The 24,935-nt window shown below is 35.4% G+C and overlaps 1 protein-coding gene across 1 annotated transcript in view; it reads left to right on the forward strand.

Annotated features, from left to right (window-relative positions):
- pdlim5b (PDZ and LIM domain 5b) overlaps window positions 1-24,935 on the forward strand; it is an 86,857-nt gene that overhangs the window by 28,491 nt on the left and 33,431 nt on the right. Inside the window, exons 3-5 of the mRNA XM_084103922.1 lie at window positions 5,229-5,380; window positions 17,220-17,253; window positions 18,710-19,374. Coding sequence (XP_083960048.1) covers window positions 5,229-5,380; window positions 17,220-17,253; window positions 18,710-19,374 — 851 coding nt within the window. The remainder of the gene's footprint in view (window positions 1-5,228; window positions 5,381-17,219; window positions 17,254-18,709; window positions 19,375-24,935) is intronic.

The following is a 24,935-nucleotide window of genomic DNA, read 5'->3' on the forward strand; positions in this document are numbered from 1 at the left end:
AAAAGAACAGCATTTATTTGAAATAGAATCTTTTGTAACATTATAAATGTCTTTACTGTCACTTTTGATCAGTTTAATTAATCCTTGATGAATAAAAGTATTGATTTATTTTATTTATTTCACCCAAAAAATAAAATACAAATTCTTTCTGACCCCAAACTTTTGAACGATAGTGTTTAATGTTACTTCAAACTTTCTATTCATCAAAGAATCCTAAAATAAAAATGTAAATGACTGTTTTCAACACTGATAATAATCATAAATGTTTCTTGATCATCAAATCATCATATTAGAATGATTTCTGAAGGATCATGTGACACTGAAGACTGGAGTAATGATGCTGAAAATTCAGCTTTGATCACAGGAATAAATTACATTTTAAAATATATTAAAATAGAAAAGTTCTTTTAAATTGTATTCATATTTCACAATATTACTGTTTTGTTGTTGTTTTTTAATCAAATAAATGCAGCCTTGGTGAGCAGAAGAGATTTTCTTTTTTAAAACTTTAAAACTTTGACTGGTAGTGTAGATCCACTTTGAACCTGTTTTGATGCACAAACAGTAAATGATGAATTTTTAATGTAGATCGCTATTGTTAATCATACAGTGATTATGATTATGTGATTATGATACAGTGCACACAAGAGGAATGGAAACTTGTTTTGAAAACACGCTTGCATTTGCAGATGAGGTTTTGACGTGCGCTTCACACAGAGCGGATAATGATGATCCATGGGTTTATCATCAAACAATTTCACCTTAATTTGATTTGTGTGATTGTGGCTAATGAACTGATTTGAGAGGCGCACATGGGAGCGTTTGGCTGGCGTCCATGCCCAACTGAAATGAATGTGGTGTCGTCTTTTGTCTGGATCAGCATAACTCATGTCCCGATAACATGTGGCGCTTTTCTTCATCAGTTTCTCTGTAATTATTCGCATCACCATACTTATATTTTACACATGGCCGGTGTTTTAGCCACTGTTCTCTCATATGGCCTCCTCTTCGGTTTACACTGAGAAGCAACAAGTCTTGGTGAGAGAGAGAGAGAGAGAGAGATCACACATTTTGATTTGTTACACTGTTAATTTGTACAATTAATTTGATGTATTTATAATTATTCTATGTATTCCAAGCTTTGGCAATATTGTATTATGCACAGTCATGCCAATAAAGCAATTTTGAATTGAATAGAGAGAGAGAGTGAGTGTGAGAGTGTCTCTCTCTCTCTCTCTCTCTCTCTCTCTCTCTCTCTCTCTCAGCACAAGTGTGTGTGTGATGTGGCCTGTGATACCCTCAGACGCTATAAAAGGAGAACGGCTGCAGAACTTTGGTGTTGTATCTGAGCAACCGTTCATTAGCGTTCACTAGCCGGCGTTAACCAGCGCTGTGTTCAGCGACTGCCAAGTGGAAGAGGCGAGTGTGTCATACATGTGGCTTTCTAGAGGCGCTTATCTGCCAAACACATGTCATGGGAACCTTATAAAGCAGCATTTTCATTATAAGGTCAGCAGGGACCTTTCTTTCTGGTTTCTGGTGTTATTAGTCTTATTGTGAATTTGAATCTGTGAATATAATTCTTAATCTTTTATCAAAATATGCTGCTTACTTTTCAGTTTTCATAAATCCCCCAAAAAATTTAATCATAAATCATTAAATGTTTATGTGTGTGTATGTATGTATGCATATGTGTGTGTATGTGTGCATATGTGTGTGTATGTTTGATTATTTCCTCATAGAATGAAACTTGGACATGTGAAAGTTCTCCTGTCACACATCATAACTCAGCCCCAACTTATTAATCTTTCATTTTGAAAATGCTGCTAGAAATATGATGTATAAAAACCTTTAAAGGGAAACATAAAGGCAAACTGTGAGATGTTGTGTTTGATTTGGGGTGTAGTTCTTCTCTGCGGTGGGATTTGATCCTTGTTGCCTTTAGCTTTATGAGACTGAGGTTTAGTTTATGACGTTAATAAAAGAAATGACATCTGGGACTCGTGCTAATGTTAAGCGGCTTTCTTACACGCGCGTCTGTATCAGCTCAGCTCTCATCATGTTCCTGTGTTGTCGGGTCTCCTTGGGCCTTTAAATTGGATTCAGGCTTTGAGGCCCGGCTGTTGTCGTTGACCTGATGACAAAAAGAGTGTGTGTTAGTGTGTGTGACCCCGTCAAACTCAGAGAGGTGCTTTCGTAGATGTGTGGGACAGTGTTTAAACTCGTGACCTCTAGTTTTGTAGTTCCTGCAGCTGGAATAATGCAATAATGTGGCGTATGTAATTTCCTAGGGCCCCGTGTCTGAAATCATTTTTGGATTATTTCCCCCCCAAATTTTTTTTTTTTTTTTGGACTAAAATTTAGGAATCAAAAACCATGTCTAATTAATGTTAACTAATAAAATTAACTAATTTTTATTTTAGTCTTAAGTTTTGTTAATATTTGGAATTAGCTTTTATTTTTATTTTTCATGTTGAATTTTTTTTATATTTTTTTATATTTTTTTTTTTTAGTAATTTTGTTATGTGCTTTTGTCATTTTATAAGATCTATTGAGGTTTAATTTATTATTATTATTATTATTATTATTATTATTATTATTTCAGTTTTAGTTTATTTATTTTCAGTTAATCATTTAAGGCAACATGTCTAATTTTTGTTTTAGTTAACGATATTAACCCTGACTCAACAAAAAATTATTAAAGGTTTAACAAAAACTATATTTTTAGGACCCTATGAAATACATTTTATTTTTTCTCAAATTCCTTGTTTTCCATTTTTATTTTTCTCGATTCAATTTTAATGGTTTAATTATATTTTCAATTTAATTATCAAAATGCAGGTCTAAATTTAATTCATAAAACTTAAACAACTTAATAAAATGTATTACAATAATACAGCCTTATGAAATTTTTATTTTTTTCCAGAAATTCTGTGTTCTGTTTAAATTCTGGATTTATGATTTAATACAAAATCATTTTCTTTGAGTTTCTGTGTGCATATGATATGCCTTAAATGTAATTTGTCTTTTAAAGATAACAATAAATCACAATTCACTTTCTTGAAGGAAATACACCTGTCCTCATGTTGCTCTAAACCTGTTCAACTCAAAAAACTTTCTCTCATCAGTTCCGCATTATAATTGTTGTTTTGAAGCTGTCGGCCAAGAGCAGAGCAAGTCTTAATCTGACTCGGGAGGGGTAGTTGCTTTAGTTGAGTTAGTTGCCTAGCAGATATGCAGTGATGAATGACTGATATTCGTCATGCATGGTTGCATAATGCCTCTAATGCACACCTGTAACGAGTCCTTCTTGTTCAGACACATCGAGCAGCAGAGGCTCCATGCCAGTTCACTTAATATCAGTCTGATAGAGTATGCACTGCAAGTTCATTTCAGACATGAAACTTATACAATTTTAATTTATTAAACGTTTATTAAAGTCCCTCTGTGGTGTAAATCCAGCTTTTAATGTAGTTTCTATGTCTATGTGGTGTTTTTAATATGCTTTAAGACAAACCATGTGTAAATTCATAAGTCGACAGCATTGCTGAGTATTTCCTCCTTAAAACTGCAGTGAACCAAACTACGACGTCACAAACTACCTTGTAACCAATCAGATCAACGTGTGATCGTCAACCAGTGGATCTCTGAGTGAGTGAGTGGAGGCGGGGCTCATTTGCATATTCATAGATCAAAATGTATATTACGAAATTTATATTGGTACTTTGTGGTATTGGATGAAATATAACATGCATTTCTCTAGATTTGTTGATCTTGGATAAAAAAAGTCTGTATAGTTGCAGTGCATTCTGGGTTTTCTTGTAAAGAATACATGCAAGGCCTTTAGTTTGAAGAGAATCTCCACAGAAGCCTGTGTGTAAATCATTGGAGTAAAGCCTTTCCTTCCCCTGCTGTTAGTTATCTAGTAAGATATCGGGTTGTTTATTAGCCCAGACAAGATCTCAGTACTAACAAGAGCGAGGACCGTTTCTAAGACAGAGTCTAATAGCCCGTCAGGTCTAATCTGATGAGGTCAACAGCACTGCAGTGTCTCAGAGCTGCAGATTCACAGATTCCCATAATACATTACAGCTGGCCTCTTGTGTTCGCCCACGTCTAGTGTTTCATCAGCGTCCACTCGCGTGAACATCTCACACACTCCGGCATCAAAGGTGAGCGCACGTGTACAGATCCGTCTTTCAAATCGGGGCCAAGAGGGTCAAAGGTCAGAGGAACATCAGTCATTTGTTGATCTTCAGCTTCTGTTAATGGTTTGATTATTAAAAGCCAGATCTTTTTGCATCTGTCCTGCACTGCTTGTTAGTCTGGAGAAATATTACATACGGCATTCAAGATTTTCTAAATATACATTTTGCGAGTGGACTACTACTGTAGGATGTGTGATGCATCGTCAAACAATTGTTATTATTAACTAAAACTATTAAAAACAGTTTCCCTTGATTGAAATTAAGCTGAAATAAAATATACTGTAAGTAGAAGATGAGAAACATTAACTTAAAATTTTAAGTAGACATGAGAAATTATGCTTTGGCAACTTGAAGTAAATAAGTTGAAGTACTAAAATTGAAATAAAAAATAAAGCTAAATAGAAATATTTGAGAAATATTAAACCACAAATAAGTCACAAAGCACATAACAAAATGACTTATACTTAAACTAAAAACTGAAAATAAAAATTAATAAAACTGTAATAGTATATAAATAACATTAAAATAACACTGTCAAGCATCAGTCTAATCAGGATAAAGTAACTCGAGACTTTCAAATCAAGCAAAAAAAAGATCATTTTGCTCAAATTTGTGAATCAAATTTGTTGAAAGATTGATTATATATTTGCAATTTTGAATGCTACCGCCTCTTTTTAATTATAATCACAATAAAAGGTAACTAAGGTGTTCAAAATTCTTTAAATCATTTGATTTGTGTGAGAAACAGACTGGATTGACATTTGCATTCACTCCGATTTGTAAAATGAATCTTTTTAATGAATCAGATTGAGCTCACAGTGGTCAGTGGCTCACTGGATTATCAGTGAAACTCTATTGCAATCGATCTCTTGTGCACGTCACGCGAGCAGTATGATTTGTGTTGTTGCTTATGAATTTGGTTCCAAATCAATTACCATTTCAGCTCCGCAAGAATATAGCAATGACACCTAGGGTTGTGTAGAAGTTAGTTTCTGAACTGTGTGTGTGTGTTTGATGCAGCTGACAGATGGAGGAAAGGCAGCTAAAGCCAAGATCAGCGTTGGGGACGTCGTTCTGTCTATCGATGGCATCGCCACTGAGGGAATGACCCACCTGGAAGCCCAGAACAAAATCAAAGCTTGTACGGGGAACCTAAACCTCTCACTGCTGAGGTAAGACACACACACACACACACACACACACACACACACACACACACACACACACACACACACACACACACACACACACACACACACAAATATTTCTTCAATGACTTTTCACCTGTCAATGTCTCATGGCACCCAGAAGTTTGGCTTTGACATGCAGATATAAATGGATATTGCATTACATGACGAATAAGTCTTAATATCTGGCAGATTGGAATATCAATCACCAAACTGTGATGGACACTGGAAAATTCTTGTGCATGTTAGTGTTTGTGGGAGTCCTTGATTATCTACACTACCTGGCAGTGGTTTGGAATAATTAAGATTTTTTGTTTTGTTTTTGAAAGAACAGAAAGTTCTCTTCTGCTCACCGAGGCTGTATTTATTTAGTAAAAATAGTGAAATATTATTATAATGTTAAATAGCTGTTGTGAATATATAGAAAAGTGTAATTTATTCCTGTGATCAAAGCTGAATTTTCAGCATCATTACTCCAGTCTTCAGTGTCACATGATCCTTCAGAAATCATTCTAATATGATGATTTGATACTCAAGGAACAGTTATGATTATTATCAATGTTGAAAACAGTTGTGCGGATTCATATTTTTGTGGAAACACTGCAATTTAAAAAAGTTTTGGCTAAGAAAGTTTTGAAGAAAAAAAATTATTCATAAAGGACACATTATACTGATCAAAAGTTGCAGTAAAGACTTAAATAATATCACAAAAGATTTCTATTTAAAATAAATTATTTTCTTTTGAACTTTCTATTCATCAAATAATTCTGAAATAATATAAAATGGATCATGGTTTCCTCAAAAATATCAACTGTATTCAACATTGATAATAATCATAACTGTTCCTTGAGCATCAAATCATCATATTAGAGTGATTTCTGAAGGATCATGTGACACTGAAGACTGGAGTAATGATGCTGAAAATTCAGCTTTGATCACAGGAATAAATTACACTTTACTGTATATTCACATAGAAATCAGCGATTTTACATTTTAATAATATTTCACTATTTTTACATTTTTTTTACAACCTTGGGGAGCAGAAGAGACTTTCAAAAACAAAAAACGTATTAATTATTATTTACTCCATTCTGTTGACCACTAGTGTATCCTCAAAACTCTTCTCAAAGTTCATGCAGAACCTTCATTGACAGCGAACTCATGGTTATCCAGATATGATCATGAATTGTGTAAATATGACAGCGGTGCCTCAGAGGAGAAGATTTGTTTGGTTTATGCAGTTCTTGGCCGGGTTTGTGTCTTCCCATCACGGGACACGCAGGATCTAATGCAGTCAAGATGTTCGGGTCGAGCGGCTCTGGTGTTTCAGCCTGTTTAATGGCCTCTCTCTGCACATCATGTTGAGGGTTGAGTGAGTGTCCTGGACACTGAATCTTTAATTATAGTTTTCTTCATTAATTATCAGTTATCAGTGTTAGACATTCAGTCTAGGGGTGCCGAATTACAATTAAAGGACTAGTGCATCATTAACTCATCATTTACTCACCCTCATGTCATTCCAGACCTTTTCTTCTTCTTCAGATTAATTATATTTATGCGTTTTGGCTGATTATTTTATCCACAGCGACTTGCATTGCATTCAAGGAATGCATTTTTATCAAACCCATGAGCATAGCATGCAAATTTCTAGATTGCAAGATCTAAATGCTTTAATTTTATATACAATAAAAGCGAATACGGATAAATGCTGTCAAGCTTCGGAAAAGGCCGTAAATAAATAAGATTGTGTGGAGAACAGACAGTTTATGCATTCATATGTCCTGGAATATAGTCATAAATACCTCTTTTATGATGCTTTTTTGTCATTTTTGCAGCTGGACCTTATCCATTTCAATTATTTCCATTGCAAGATTTATTTTGTGAGAGGCTGAAGTAAATGATGACACTGTTTATTTCTACATGATTTATTCCAGAAAATGTCTGTAAATGTGTGTTGACCATAGACGGATTAATTCAAAATGGAGGGGATGTACTGTAGATTAAATTTTTTAAGATTTAGTTGGTTTGAAACGAAGCACCTCTCTCAGTTCAGCAAAAGGAACGGCTCATATTCTGGAGTTATGGGCCCTTTGAAAGGAAATTTAGGGAAGAGAGATTGTGCAAGAGCTCTGGAATCTCCCATTAAAGTCTTTTAGTGGCGTTTTCATAGCTGTTGAACATTTGTCAGTGAGTCTGCAAAGGCCATCAAACAGCACTTAAGCTTTACTATTAAGATAACATCACATTAAGAGCGCAGCGTTTACTCTGAGATCCCAGAGAGCCACCCAGATCAGTGCGGGACAGGTCTCACCTCAGCCGTAACTCGCTTCTTAATAACCAGCATGTCTGTACGTGTTTCTAAAACGTTTGAGTATAAATATTGAGAGTCTGAGAAGAGTTATACTCTAAACCTCATCATCAGTCTTACATGACACAGATTACAAGAGTTAAAGGAACACGTCGACTTTTTGGGACTTTATCTTATTCACCGTATCCCCCGGAGTTCGAGAAGTCCACACACACCCTTCTCATCTCCGTGCGTGCCGTAACTCTGTCTGACGCACCCACCGCTAGCCTAGCTTAGCACAAAGACTGGAGGTAAATGGCTCCAGCTAGCGTACTGCTCTCAATAAGTGACAAAATAACGCCAACATTTTCCTATTTACATGTTGTAATTTGTATAGTCACAGCGTGTGCAAATAACAAGACATGAAACACAGCCATCTTCTAACCGTATACGTACTCGGAACTATATTCTCAGAAGGCGAAGCACTGCTACTAGTGATTTGCTTGCAGCACCTGATGCACTTGCACTTGATGCCTCACTCGACTTAACACATGCAAATGATAAACTTTCCCTCTATGATGGTTAAACTTTGCAATTAATCCGTGAATCACATGCGTTCTGAAAGCTGGCTTGTACGGATCAACTATGACCCTTATACTTGACATTGCACATCCGTGATGTGACTATTGCGGATGCGCACATCATGATATCGATGCTAAAACAATATATAGTGCAGCCCTATTTTAAAGAATAGCAAAGTCTACAACACAACTATAAGGATAGCAGCACAGATGAACAATCCAGCTGATGAATGATACAAATATTGACAGCCAATCAGAATCCATCCTGCTGTAACAAGCTTGAGCATTTAAAGTGACATACAACAAAACTGCAGCGTGCTTATAATAAACAGAACGATGTTTTTCGCTCGTGTTGATGCTAATATAGTTATGAAGAAATAATAAGTATTGTACTTATTATTTTGATTTTACTATTGATATTGTTGGGCTTGTATTAATCTCTTGTTTATTTTTTGTTCTGTAAGGTGTCCTTGGGTGTCTTGAAAGGCGCCAACAAATAAAATGTATTTATTATTATTATTATTATTATTATTATTATTATTATTATTATTATTATTATTATTATTATTATTATTATTATTATTATATTTATTTCTGGTGTTTAGAGGCCAGTTGCATAAACATTGTATCTTAAGAAGTACGCTGAAAAAATATTAATGCACAAACTATTTTCATTCTTAAATTGCTGATAAATTTCACCAAAGAAACGGCACACATTGAATTAAATGTGAAATTTTGAAGTTGAAGGACCTTTTGTCCATGAGTTTTGGAGAAGCTGTATGTTGAACTTCAAAAATTAAAAAGTGCCACTAATATGTTAAATGGTTTCCGCATGTCTCTTTACTTGCATCAAATCGCGACTCGTCTTGATGCACTATTTGATTCAAGTGAGTGTAGTGAGTTAAAGCTCAGGGAAGGAGGAGGCGGGAACGTTTAAAGTCGCCCTGTAGTCAATCATTTTATCCCTTAAAACTCCTCTTTGATCACCAAAATTACACATTTAAACGTGTTTTCCTTCAATTTCTTCATGCCTTAAAATATCTTGAATGTAACTCGACACCCTTGCCTCATTTAGTATACACGGTTCTATGAATATGCAAATGAGCCCCGCCCATCATCGATGATGACCGCCTGTGATTCACCGAGTTTTAAGGAGAAAATACTCAGCAATGGTGATGACTTATGAAATTACACATGGTTTGTCTTAAAGCATATTAAAAACACCACATAGACATATAAATAACATTAAAACGTTGGTTTTCACCACAGGAGGACTTTAACACGCATTAAAATAAAAAACAAAACGAAAGTAAAGTGGCAGCCTCTCATGAACGACTGCTGCACAAACATAAACCTTTCTGGATGAACTGATAATTTAATGTGGCTTATCAATCACTGCGTATCAAATGTGCTCTGACACATAATCCTTGATCAATCTGATCCAATATGACATCAATGTCTTTCAGTCTGAAAATGACCAGCGATTGAAGTCAACGCTCTTGTTGTAAGTGACACGTTCTCTGCTTGGTCTCTTCAGATCTTCAGACAGCCCAAGCTGTGTTGATCTGCACTGGATGAAACAAAAGACTGGTGCAGATTTCCATTCGTCCCCCTCCAGCGCTCGCCCTCCACATCCAAACCAAAATTTGTACCGTTTTGTTTTGCGTCAACGTCTTCAATTCGTTTCAGACCACATGTTGCTCCCCTTCCTTGTTTTCTTAAGGATGTTTCCAGACCGTATTCATAAAGTGCTGTTTAAAATATGTGTACAGAGCGGCGCCTGAGGTTTGGGACAGGTTTGCAGCAGCAGCGGCTCATGTGTTTCTGTCTTTCTCTTTCTGTCCTGAAAACCGCCGTCACCTGCCGGCGCAGCAGCTTCTGGGAGGTTCAGGGTTGTGACGGCTGTTTTCGCCCACAGTAAAACGCTGTTGTTAAGGGGTATGTGCAGAAGAAAGTAGGTTTTGTCTGTTCCTGATCATCAAATATCCTTTTCCGTCGACACAGCACCCAATCTGGAACCTTTCCATGCATTTCCACAGACGAAAAGGCTATTGTGGTTCGGCTCTCAAATCAGTGAAAACTTGATCAAACATGAAAACCCTTTTGGTGCAAATCACCAATGAAGCAAGATCACCTGTAATGTTTTTATTTTATATCGTCATATTATATATACAGACCAAGAATTAAACTGATTAGAATATACATGGAACAACCTGTTTGTTTATTTTATTTTATTTTATTTTATTTTATTTTATTACTATTTGTTTTATTATTACATCTTACTATGCACTATTTTTGATATAACATATATGTAAATACTATAAATTAATAAAGACTATAGTCATTATATTGTGAATTTATATAGACCAGTAATTTAACAGATTCGAATAGATGGAAAAACCTGTTTGTTGTTGTTGTTGTTGTTGTTTTCTTGTGTTTATTTGAATGTGTATTTTATTTAATTTATTTAATTTAAAAAAAAATCTCTTATTTTTTGTTTTATATTTTGTTTTTATTAGTAGTATTATTGTTTATTTTTTGTATATTACTTTTTTGTTAATTGTTTTAATTTACTTTTTATATAGGCCTATAGTTAAAAAAAACTCTCTCTCTCTCTCTCTCTCTCTCTCTCTCTCTCTCTCTCTCTCTCTCTCTCTCTCTCTCTCTCTCTCTCTCTCTCTCTCTATATATATATATATATATATATATATATATATATATATATATATATATATATATATATATATATATATATATATATACATACACACACACACACATTTATTTTAGTATTTTTTTAATACTATACTAGTGTATTGCTCTTAAAGTGCATGAAGATTCATTGTCTAGTTTGTTTAAAGTTGAGAGATTTTTGCTTGTGCGTTTCCATCGAGAGACGAACACCAGAAGAAGGGCCGTCTTTGTGAGAAATAGTGATTGAAACCCTGTGTTGAAAGTCTAGCATGTGGGTGTTAAGAGGAACTGTTAAAACAGAACAAAGTTGGTGTTTTAGACCTTTACGACACAGGAAAACCAGTGACCGTGTGTCTCTGAGGTCTGAACTCTCTCGCGCTCCGGTCTGATTCCCAACACAGACGCTTGTTCCCTCTGAAATGAACTGGAAGTCCTGCTTTCCATTATGCCACCGCTTAGACTGATGTCATGCTGGTGGAGTGACCGATGAATGTTATTAACCCTTGGAGTGGTTAGAAAATTAATATAAAACAAATTGCATTTTTATTTCATGTATTAAATGATGTATATTAAGTCGTCACTTTTATTTATATAGCGCTTTTTACAGTGATAACAGGAAAATAAAGCAACAAAGTTTGTTACTAGAAGAAAATATATACTTTATGTATAACCAAAACTCCATCAGGTTTTACTTCCACGATGTTACATTTCATGTTTCTACATGAATGATGAACGATGTGCTAAACATGTTAATCTTTATTTCATGATGACTTTAATCGTGCTTGAATCGTGTGTTTCTGTAAGCAGATTATGAGAAACAGCGTTTAAAAATGAAAGATGCTCGACTGCTCCACACTCCTGAAAGTCTCTGCTTTAACGTGTACTCGTTCCATTAACACACACTAACGTATCGCTTTAATAAACTGAGTTTATGAGGTGATTCTGTTCGAAACCCTCCTGTTTTGGCAGGATCGTTCATTCTTCAGCTAAAGATGTGAAACTGATCCAGCGTTATGGAGTAATGTTTGGATACGCAGGAAAATGCATGTGCAAAAACTGCTGAAGTCGTCACATTAAGTGTCCTACTCTGTGTTCTCTATTTAGGGAAGATCACGTCAGGAGACTCTTAAACTAGTACACATGATAATGCACATGCTGATTGTTCTCCAAATCTCTGAGCTGAAACACAGATAGCGTGTCTCTCTGAGGCGTTGTTTGGCTCGCTGGGCTTTTCTGGAAAGCTCCACGTGAAGCGATATATGAGGTTTCCATGGCACACCCGTGGAGCTGACGCTCAGTGTGTTCATCACACGGATCAGCTGTTGAATGGCTGGCGAGGCGTTGTGATCCGAGGTCACGCCACAGGCCTCGTGCATGATGTCATTTCCCCTTTTCCACACACTCTTTCTGCTCAGTCTCACAGCCACTTCTGACCAAATCAACTTTAGAGATTGATCAATAGCGTTTTACCGAGGTGTCCATTCATTTTATTTTATTTTATTTTATTTTATTTTATTTTATTTTATTTTATTTTATTTTATTTTATTTTATTTTATTTTATTTTATTTTATTTTATTTTATTTTATTTTATTTTATTTTATTATTTTAATATTTCATTCCATTTTTTTATTTATATTTTTATTAATTTTGCTACACTATTAGCTACTAACAAAAAAATATGCTCTCAAGCTGACAACATTTTTGTTTTTATATTTTATTATATTGTTTTATTTTATTTAATTTATTTGTATTTTTTTATTCTGTATATATTCATTCTATTACAATGACAACATAAAATATTTATTTATTTGTTAAATATTAAAATATTTATTTATTGAATTGTATATATTACATTTATTTGTCTTTTTATATTGTTTTATTTGCATCAATAAATAAATACAAGCCGAAATGGTTACAGTTATATAATATCCAAAACTATCATTATACTTCAACAGTTACAACATAAAAATGTTGTCACTGATGTTGATAATATTTATATTGATTATATTTATGCAGAGTGTGGCACAATTATTTATTGTGGCTAATTATTTATATATTAATAAATTATTTTATTTTTCTTGTTTTGAACATTGTCTGACTGTGAGCATCAGTAAAGATGAAGAAGTTACACTCTGTATTTGGTTTCACGTCCCTATTTCGCATTATTTATCATTTCATCCTGTTATATATGATGTTTTTATTTGCGTGTCCATTTCCAGTGGATCCCGCTGGAGTTGATAATGAATCTCTTGAAATGTCATTTGGTGTATATTAGTTGTGGCGGTGTGGAAGGAACGTGAAAGGAAAAGCCATTTTGTCTGTCAGAGGATGGAAATGCAGGTATTTGACATCAGAGCTTTATAAGCTGAATAACAGCTCGCCGTTCCCGGCTGACTTTATTCATCTTCCTCCTCAGGCTCACCGTATGCCGGAGACATTATGAAGCATCTGTTTGTGTTTGTGTGTGATATGAGGAAACCCTACTGTGCTCATGGCTTTGATTAGAGCTTTATTTTGTGTTCATTTGTTTTATGTTTTATTATTTATTTATTTTCCATTTTTATTTATTTTATTTTTATGTTTTTATTTAACTTTTTTTTATTTTATATATATATATTTTGTGTGTAAGAATTGATAAATAAGGGAATTCCAGACAGTCTGTTTTGGGGGTGGCCAGGCCCTGAGAGGACAAAAGGACCTCTCTGGAGATTATCATTTGAACTGGCCCTCGTGCACCATTGAGACGAAAGTCTTACCTCCGAGTCATCCTAATCTACATCTCTTTCCCTCTCCCCTCACCCCCTCTCTCTCATGCTCAGATGATCACCTGGTTTCTCCTAAGAAAATGTATAGTTTAATGTAAATGATTATCACAGAGTATTTTCATGTTTGGTATCATTTAAAATGTCACAGTGCGACTGGTACAAATGTCCTATTTCCAGAATAAGTAAAACACAAGGTAATAAGGTTTTTGAAGGTTTATGGATAACTAGCATACAAGGAGGGGTTGGTCTCTCAAGCAAATGGTCACGCACCCCCAAGAGGTGTTACAGTGTACCTCTGAATGCAAATTCCTATTGTTAGCACATGGTTCCAGGTGAAAAGGTCTGTCTATTTAAGGAAGTGCAGCAGGGAGATCAGGGCCTTTTCTGTACCTCAGATCGGTCCGTGAGGTTGAGAGTGAGAGCTCTCAGCCTCACGTATTTCTTAATGTTGGGTTTGCATCTCTTTTCTTTATTCCAGAGAATTTGATGTTTTGTATCGATTATCTTTGAATTGATTAAGAAATTGGCATGATACATTTACCTGACGTAATAAATTGTTACATTTGATTATTCTAACTGACTTTGATATTATTTTCATTGAAGAGTTAAACGGAATAGTCAAACATTCGCTCACTTTTAGTGAGGCACAGATATTATTAAAACCTTTCATTTATGGAGTCAGATGAATTAACGAGAGAATACATAACTAAATGTATTGTAAATTTAACCAACCAATACTTTGCACGAGTAAGGACAGAACACGTGATAACCTTCCCTGTGTATTGGCGGACCGGCATATTGGACCAATTTCACGGGCCTTACATGTGTATGTTGTTGTTTTGTTTTATTTTACATTTTATATTTTTTTGTTTTTTGTTTTGCATTTTATTTCATTTTATTTTTATTTTTTTTATATTATATTTTGTTTTTTATTTTTTATTTCTATGTTGTTTTGTATGTTATGCTTTTAGTTTGTTTTTATTTTGTTTTGCTTTTTGTTTTTGCTTTTATATATTTTTTGTTTTGTTTTTATATAATTTTATATTGTTCATAATTGATTTCATTTTTGTCATTTTAAAGTTTATTTTTATTTTTGTATTTATTTTATTTATTTATTTTCCTTTTAGGGTTAGTCTGTAGTCATTTATAATTAATTAAAATTTTTTTTTTTAACTGTTTGTGTATATTTATTGCAAAGGGTGTTTGTAAGTGTTTGACACAGAGCAGAAAACAGCAGTGTCTCAGTTTCATGTCACGAGTCGTTCTGTTTATTTTGGCTTGTGGAGTTTTTCTCCGCCGCCTGCATTTTCCCAGCGTGTCCCGTCAGTATCAAACCCTGGGGCAAAACGGCGTGTTTGTGAAAGCTTTTCCTGGAGTGTACTGTTCGCTTTCATTGTGTTCTTTAAAAGGCGTACTTTATTTAGATCTTGTCTTTGAAGAAATATCCTGGATATTTTATTTTATTTATTTTATTTTTGTTTTAGGATAGGTTTGTAACATTTAATAAAATAAAACATAACAATATATATTAAGTAAAAGCAGTGGTAGAGGAAGCAGGATCATTCTTTAAAGCTAGATCTGCTTCCTCTCCGCTGCTTCTGTTCATGTTTGTCCCATGAGTGTTGATTCTTGCTCTTTGTGTGAGCGCCCTTAAACTTCCTTCTGCAAGTGTTTTCTTAGTGTTCCCAGCACTCCACCTTTGCTCCTTATTATAACACAAGTTGGACCGTCTGGCACAAAAGAACTGGCCTTGCAGAAACTGCTCGGCTTTCCTAATATGGAAGCGATTGAGGACGCGAAACGAATCCGCAGCGCCACAGCAGTTCTGTAGGAAGCGAAGGCCTGTTTGTCGCCTGTTTTGAGGACGGAGGTTGTTTATGAGGAATGTGGAGGTCGTGTCGGATGTGATGTTGATTAATGAGGACGAATGAAGCCGTCTAGACAGTGTGACGAGAATGCACTGATAAACCAGAACATAAAGTATGTCTGTGAGTTCTGGAAAAACCAAACATCTCCAAATGCACAAACCCTGATGCGCTTTCACTGGAGGTTTGCTGACACAGTCATTTTTCAGATTGCGTTTGGGTCACGATGATGGGAACACGGCTGGATTTAACGATCGTTTCAGGGCTCCAGGCATATGCAACTGTTCTTTGAGAATGTGTGCGAGTTCAAATTTGACGTGATCGCATTTGTGCGAGTGTATGGTCACACACTCAGTGTCTGCCTACGTGCAAGCGTATTTCACACCGCAAGCGTATTTTTGCTGCGCTGCTCACGCTCAATTAAAGTGAAAGCACACTTTTGATGGACAAACGAAACCAAATATGATTTCCCGCAAAAAGTGCTCAAAGTGCACTAGTGTGTGCTTTAACAAGAACTGGAGTATGTAAAAAAAGTTGTAATTAATTTAGTTTGGGTGAAAGTATGTTGTATTAAAAAAACGGTAACACTTTATTTTACAGTGTCCTTTTTACAGTTACGTGTACGTGCCATAGTAATAACAGTAAATTATGCGTAATTACATGCAACTAACCCTCAACCAAATCCTAATCCTACACTTACCCTATAGTAAGTACGTGTAGTTTACTCTGTACTTAAATATATAATTACACTGTAACAATGACACCTTAAAATAAAGTGTAACCAAAAAAACTAAAGTAAACTAGCCAGATATATAAACTTACTTTTAGTTACTTTTAGTGTAATACACAGACAGGTAGCCTATATAAGCTTTAGCACTAGTAAATCAAACCCGCGTTTGCGTTTTTATTTATTTATTTTTTACTCTGTAGATCTGATCTGTTTGCAGTCTCATCAACATATCGAAGTATGACCGAAACAACATGATCGGAGCTGTTTTCTTGGTTGTGTTTGTTGCTTACCATTTACATGCGAATGTTGTACACACCCCATGTTAAAACAATCTTTCGAGACTATCAAGTTTATAAATAACCAACTTATAAAAACAAATATATAGGCTAGTTGTCTGTGTAAAGAAATGCTCAGTTATGTACTTTAGAGCCGCTTCTGTGACGCTGTACAAGCGTTTCCAGTGTAAATAGTTATAATAAAGGAACTAAACATGCTTGTTTTAGTCACCTAAGAGCTTCCAAAACACCTAAAGATTCCTCTGGAAATGTCATAAGTCACTACTAAAGCATTACGGCTCTTCAGAGACCGAACTCTGCTGCAGTTGTTTTACACAGTGAAGACAGCTTGTGTATTTATTCCTGCCTGGCCTCGTATGGTAAGGGACGCTGGGATTGAATGCCACAGTTTGCTCTCGGCTTTATTTATGGCCCGTGTAATGTAGCGTACAGTGGGAGCCGAGGTTTGTTTGAATGGCAGCCAGAATAGAGTCCTTATTCAAACAATATCAAGAGTCTCTCTGTCAAATGTGTCCCATTATTTACATATTCACATGCTGACTTTAATTCATTCAGTGTTGCTTTGTGTTTTACAATCAGTGTTAAACATCTGTTTTGTCTTTGCAGATCTTCCAGTGTCACTAAAAGGGAGACCCCAAAGGTATGTACCTTCAAAATAATCATAATATAAACATGTAATGCGTGTCCTAACTAGGTGCATTTCCAGTATCAAGGACTGGCTAAGTGTGTTTTAATGTACAATAAAGTGCTAATGATTACCCCCCAAAAATAGCTCGTTATAATGCATCATGTAGCTGACGGCGACAAGTTGTTCTCCATTCATGATGTAAAAATATAAACTTGCATCAAAAAAATAGAAATGGTGTTTTTGTCAAAGACTCAGATCGATGATCAAAACACAGATGGAGTCGATCGAGTCCATCAACACCTCAAAGCTTCAGTCGTTCCCTCTTCAAGGGTTCAACATTTCATTCAGTAACATTAGGCAGTTTTGATTTATATGCTGTTTAATGTTTGATGATTGAGATATTTTACATGTGCGTCAGCAATGCTTCTATCGCTTGTTTCTGCTTCTCCTGTGTTTTGATCAGGAGATTCTGTACTCTTTCAGAAGATGCGTAATAGCGCCCCCTATTGTATAACACTGAAAACACAGATTGCTCGTCAATGGCAGGGAAAGAGTTAAGAACATATTTAAATGTATGGTGATGTAAAGCAGGAGTTTGGACCAATTAGATTTCACTGTGGGCGGGGCCTCCTAGTGCATTGTGACAGATTTATAAATGAGGTAACCAATAAAACCTCTTGATCCAAATCATTTGTTGTGGCGGGTGGGATTTATAGCTTTGCATCACGCCTGGTTAGGACACGCATGTGACGTGTGTAGCATGTTTGAAATGCCTGATCTGTTGCATGACACTGAAGAACTGAGTATTTCTGCTTCCCCTCATTACAGTCTGCGCTGAGAAAGTTGGTGTAGAATTTAATTTGAAACCATTTTCTCATATAAATTGCTAGTAAATTTCACAAATGATTTCAAAGAAACGGCACACAATGAATTAAGCATGACATTTTGAAGTATGAAAACTGCAATATTTTTTTGCTGTGTGGGGAATGTTAAAATTTTTATGATATTTGTCTAATATTTGTAATATGTTCATGTAAAACCTAGGAAATTTAAAAGAAAAAAAAAATCAATTAACAGAAATTTCGGATTAAAATATGCACAATATTAAGTTAATGTAATGATCAACATTATGTCAACAGAACTCATGAAAATAATGTTTGCAACTTAAAAGGTTTGATTAAATCAAATAAATTAGATTTGCAACCACACTCAAAAAAAAATGCTGGGTTATTTTAACCCAACTTTGGGTCAAATATGGAAAAACCCAAACTTTGGGGTTAAAAATGTAACCCAACGGCTGGGTTTGTCCATGTTACCCAAAGTTGAGTTAAAACAACCCAGCAGTTTTTAGAGTGCATGCATTTATTTAAGTTTAGTGTGCGTTAAGGCTGTAACGAGGGGCCGTGGCTCTTGCACGTGTGTGCTGTGACGTGAGCATGTGTTGCATGTGTTTCATCACTTCCTGTAGGAGGAACCACTGGAGATCATAAAGCCTGTGCCCATCACCCAAACGCCTGCACCCGCCACCAGTCTCGCCCCGGGCAGCAGCGCGTACAATAAAACTGCACGGCCCTTTGGCGGGGCCGCTAGTACGGTTCGCTCCATCAGCCCGTCCCCGACACCCGTCGCACCAAAAGCCTCAATCCCCTCCGCATCTTCTGCATTCACTCCAGCGGCTCCTTCCCAGCAGCCTCCTCCTCAACCACCCTTCCCACTCGGTGGCTCCGCCCCTAAACCCGCCCCCTTCGCCAACTCGTCCTCCACCTCCTCCTCTGGCTCTGCCCACCACTCGCCTAGCTCCACCCCTAAACCTGCCTCTGGCCGCTCCCCCTTTGCCAACTCGTCCTCCACCTCCTCCTCTGGCTCTGCCCACCACTCGCCTAGCTCCACCCCTAAACCTGCCTCTGGCCGCTCCCCCTTTGCCAACTCGTCCTCCACTTCCTCCTCTGGCTCCTCCTCCCCGGCGAGAGTGACAGCTCCTCTGGCTCCTCCCCCCCCGGCCCCCGCCGCCCCTCATCCCTCCGTCTATAACACGCCCATCAACCTCTACTCCAATGTGAACGCGTGCGAAGTGGCCATGGGCCAAAGACGTGGCCTGATGGAGAGTAAAGGCATTGGGGAACATCATAACGGGTAGGTTTGACCAATCAACTTCCAGTTCTTCATACTTCTGTTTCCTTCGTTTACTCTTCTTCGCTGTTCTTTAAAGATGACATATTATGCCTCTTTTCACAAGATGTAATATAAATCTATGGTGTCCCCAGAATGTGTCTGAAATTTCAGCTCAAAATACCCCCCGGATCATTTATTATAGCTTGTCAAAATTTTCCCCATTTTGGGTGTGAACAAAAATGCGCTGTTTTTGTGCGTGTCCCTTTAAATGCAAATTAGCTGCGGCTCCGCCCCTGTTCAGAAGAGGGCGGAGCCTTTACACAAGCTTCAGATACAATAACAAAACATGCCAATCTGCAAAGCTATTGCAACGAACTAGAGCAGCTTTCATCTACTTTATTACACATCTTTATGATGATTCTATATATTTTATCTTCTCCAGAGATCCCTGGTTGAAAACAGACATGCGTTTAATGCAGCTGGGTTTAAAATAAGGAATATAAAACTTGTGGTTTGGTTAAAGCTTTTAAAATTGAATTGCAGTGTCTTATTTGTCTAAATAACCCTTTTGAAGTGAGACTACTGTTCTACACGGATGAATCTGTTGCTTACAGAATTGCTGTTGGTTGAGTTTGCTCGTGTAAACAGGTCTTTATGGATGGTTACATCATTTTTTTTAATTGTCACTAATGCTGTTTTTGGTGTTGAAATGCATTTGGATGGGAATTGTAGTCCAAGGGATGTTTTGAACACTAGACAATATACACACCGCTCTCTGTGGGGAAGCGTATGGGGAAGTTGGGCGTCAACTTGGGAGAAAAGTGATGGTTTGAGCGAGTGAGCGAGTATTGAAAACTAGATGAGCTGATGAATCTCATCCTTACCTGTACACAATCTGCTCTTATTCCTTTTATTATTTAACAGCCATTTCTAGATGAGTATTTTCATTCATTCATTCATTCATTCATTCATTCATTCATTCATTATTTATTTATTTATTTATTTATTTATTTATTTATTTATTTATTTATTTATTTATTTATTTATTTATTTATTTATTTATTTATTTATTTATTATAAAATTTATTTTTTCTATTTTAGATTTGTTTTATATTTTTATATATTTTATATTTATTTAATTATTAGTATGAATTATTATTTAAAGAGAAATGCTAGATATACTTGTGAATGTGATACTCTTGCAAGAATTAATGAACACTGCAAAAATTATATCTTTTTTTTTTGTTAAAAATTATATGTTTTATGTTGGTATCGATTTTTATTTTTATATTTGATAATTACTATTTAATTATTATTATTTCAATTATTTAAATAATTTAAAAAAATTTAACATTTATTTATTTGTATGTATTTTTATTTAATAGTTATTATGAATTATTTAATTATTAATTTGTATTTATTTATTTTAAATTGAATTATTAAACTTTAGCGTGTAACCTTGTTTTTTTTTACATTTTCTTCATAAATGTCTTAGTTTAAAAGCACATTTTTCACGTGTCTTCACCATACGTGGTCTTGTTTTCATAGATGGGTTTTATTTACTCACTCACTTAAGTTTTGACTGGAAGTCAACAGCAGATCAAAGAAAACTCGTAAAGCGGTAATGAGTCTGTGTGAGACCAAGCGCATTCCCTCTCATGTGGTTTTAGTGATCCTAGTAAACACGTAAACTGTGTCTCCCACATGCTGAGACTTGGGTGAACAAAACGTTCTGCTTGAAATTCTGACCACAGGAGGAGAGGAACGAGCAAAGCAGCAGTTAATTCCTTGTTTTGGACACGTTCTTCATAATATATTATTATGAGCTTCCTGATCCCAGTGATAGTGAAGCCAACAGGAAAAAGGGGAGATCAGGTTGACCTTTTGCCGTGACAGACTAAATCCCAGGAACGCTGATGGATTATCCAGAGAGATCCTCTCTTCCTTTGTCCTGATTGTCTTAAAGGGATCGTTATCCCAAAATAGTGTTAACCCTTAAACGCATACCTCGGATCTTTATTTACCCGGGACGACATAATTTAGACATTAAGTTAGACATCAACCTCCTCAGTATTCCTCAATTTATTCATTATAAAAAATATAATAAGAAGAAAAGTATACAAAAGAATGTCTGTTTTTGTAAAAAGTGTATTGGGTCGCTAGTGACCCGACGTATGTAATAGTGCAAGTATTTATTTTCTGATGACTGAATAAGTGCAATTCACCTTTATTCCTCAAGGTGGCAGTGTTTGATACACAATAATGACATTATGTTTCACTCATAATTACTGCAGGCATTAAACAAGAATACATGAGTATAATGAAAAAAAACATTGTACTAAGACTATGAACTACTTTTATGATATTTTATGGGGTTTTATTTTTGTTTTTGTTTTTGTTGTATAGGAGCAGCTTTAAAATTTAGCTTAACATCTTTTGTGTTCCACTGAAGAAAGTCAGTCATATAAGTGTGGAACAGCATTAAAAGTCGAGTTCATGCAGGATACAACTTTTTACATTTTTACTTTTTTTTTGGGTGAACCGTCCCTTTAAAACATAGAGGCCTCATAAGAGCGTCATGTTCCGTCTGAATTGGATTTGATTGATTTGAAGCATCAGTGAGACATTAAAGCTTGTGCTACTGTAGTTTCCAAACACTTTAACTCACATCCTGCAGTACTCACTCACTCACTCACTCATTCTCACATACTCACTCACTCACTCACTCACTCACTCATTCTCACATACACACTCACTCACTCACTCACTCATTCATTCTCACATACACACTCACTCACTCACTCACTCACTCATTCATTCTCACATACACACTCACTCACTCACTCACTCACTCACTCATTCATTCTCACATACACACTCACTCACTCACTCACTCACTCATTCATTCTCACATACACAGTCACTCACTCACTCACTCACTCACTCACTTATTCATTCTCACATACATACATACTCACACACACACACACTCTCACACACTCACACACTCTCACTCACACACACTCACACACTCACACACACACACTCACTCACACACACTCACTCATACTCACTCACTCACTCACTCATACTCACTCACTCATATATACACACACACACACACACACACACAGTGATGTTGTGAATCTGAAGTTGAGCGTCGCTGTTAGTTCTCATCCAGCTGGTGTTTCCACACATCATGTATGACAATCGGAGCTCTTGATGTATATCTGAGGTCTCTGAAAACACATCTGGTGTTTGCCGCTGTTGTCCTGCTGGGACGCACCTGTGCTGAGCTTCCTCTCACATCAGTCCATCATCCCATCAGAGCAGCCCAACCCTTTTGGCCAAAAATATTTACTTGAACTCTTAATTATCAAGGGTTTTTAAGTTATCAGTGTAATAATTGAACAACACCTTCGCTCGTTCACGGGTCTCTGGTGTCGGTTAATGGTCACATTGTTTTTCATGTTTTATTTATATATTTTATTTTAATCATATTTTTATTTATTTAACTTTTATATGATTTAATTATTAATTGTTTTTATTAGTTATATAAAATATTATTTTGGTGTTTTTTTATTTTTGTTCATTTTAATAATTAATATTCATTTTAATTTAACAGTTATGATTTTTATTTGTTTTAGTATTAGTTTATTATTTTTTTATTTATTTTAATAGCTTTTATTAGTAAGTGTTTTATTTTTTATACAAATTATTTATTTGAATTTAACTTTTTATAATTTAATTACTATTTATTGTTAGTTTTATTATTAGTTTTTTGTTGATTTTTAATTATAATTAATTGCTTTATTTTTATTTTTATTCATTTTAAAGTTATTTTTGTACATTTTTAAAATTTAGAATTTTTATTTAGAATTTTTATAGTTGAGTTACTTGTTAATGTTTTATTTTGATTTGTTTTTAATTCAATAATTATATCAATAATTGCTCATTTTTACATAACATGTATTAATTATTAGTTATTATAATTAATTATTGTAGATTTTTATGATTAAGTGGTTTATTTTTATTGCATTTATTTTAAAATAATTTAATTTGACGTTTAATTATTAGTGTTATTTTTATTTTATTTTATTTTTAATAACGATCATTATTTATTTTAAATTAACTTTTTATTTAATTACTAGTTAGTTATTATTAGCTTTATAAATTAATTATTGATTATTGTTTTATAGATTTTTTTTTTTAAATGTAAAGATATGTTCCATTTGTTCCTTGAAAAATACTTCTATTATCAATCTTCGTTAATGTTAATTTCAACATAATACATTATTCAAATAAAAAGTTGTTTCTGTTAATATTATTTAATGGCCCTGAGCTAACAATCAACAGCTGTATTTTTATTAACTACCGTTAACAGAGATTAATAAATACTGTAACAAATGTATTGCTTATTGGTAGTTAATGTATTATCTAGTGCTAACTTATGGGACCTTATTGTAAAAGTGTTGCTGTTATTATTTAATTTTTTTTAAATAGACGTATGTTGATTGAGTTTAGACACTGTGTTTACAGACGTTTGGTTACTGCTTCTCATTTACTATATTTAGCCATCAGCCTCCGCAGGAATGTTCGTAAAATCCTCTGCGAGAGTTTCCAGCTGCGTTTACTGACTCCACTAATTAACATCCAGCAGCCGGAGTGAGTTTAGACTCCAATTAAAGTCATTAACTCCACTGATGGAGGCGGAGGGCTCTTCTGTGTTCGGTGCCGTTACTGACGCATCTCGTTCCAAACACACGAGCGCTGGATTGAGGACGTGAGGTGCGATCGGCCCGGTGTGTGTGTGTGTGTGTGTGTGTGTGTGTGTGTTTGTGATGCCTGAAACTCACTCAAGCACATGAACGCTGTAAGGGTCGCTATAGCAGGCTTTAACACTGCATATATACACTGAACAAAATTATAAACACAACACTATTGTTTTTGCCCCCATTTTTCATGAGCTGAACTCAAAGATCTAAGACTTTTTCTACACAAAAGGCCTATTTCTCTCAAATATTGTTCACAAATCTGTGTTAGTGAGCACTTCTCCTTTGCCGAGATAATCCATCCACCTCACAGGTGTGGCATATCAAGATGCTGATTAGACAGCATGATTATTGCACAGGTGTGCCTTAGGCTGGCCACAATAAAAGGCAGTTTTACTGTATTGTGGGGGTCCGGGGGGGGCAGTGTGTTCTAGGTCCTGCCAATATCCAGCAACTTTGCACCCCCGAAGTCCCCCCCGGTAGAGTGGCCATTTATTCTAGCCAGCCTAAGGCACACCTGTGCAATAATCATGCTGTCTAATCAGCATCTTGATAAGCCACACCTGTGAGGTGGATGGATTATCTCGGCAGAGGAGAAGTGCTCACTAACACAGATTTGCACAGATTTGTGAACAATATTTGACAGAAATAGGCCTTTTGTGAAAAAGTCTAAGATCTTTGAGTTCAGCTCATGAAAAATGGGGGCAAAAACAAAAGTGTTATAATTTTGCTCAGTGTGTGTATATATAAACATCTTTAAAACAAAATACATTTGGGTTTGAAGCAAATTATGAATTATCCTTTGTTACT

Source organism: Abramis brama (genome assembly GCF_963993115.1).
Source record: "Abramis brama genome assembly, chromosome: 25".
Lineage (NCBI taxonomy): Eukaryota > Metazoa > Chordata > Actinopteri > Cypriniformes > Leuciscidae > Abramis > Abramis brama.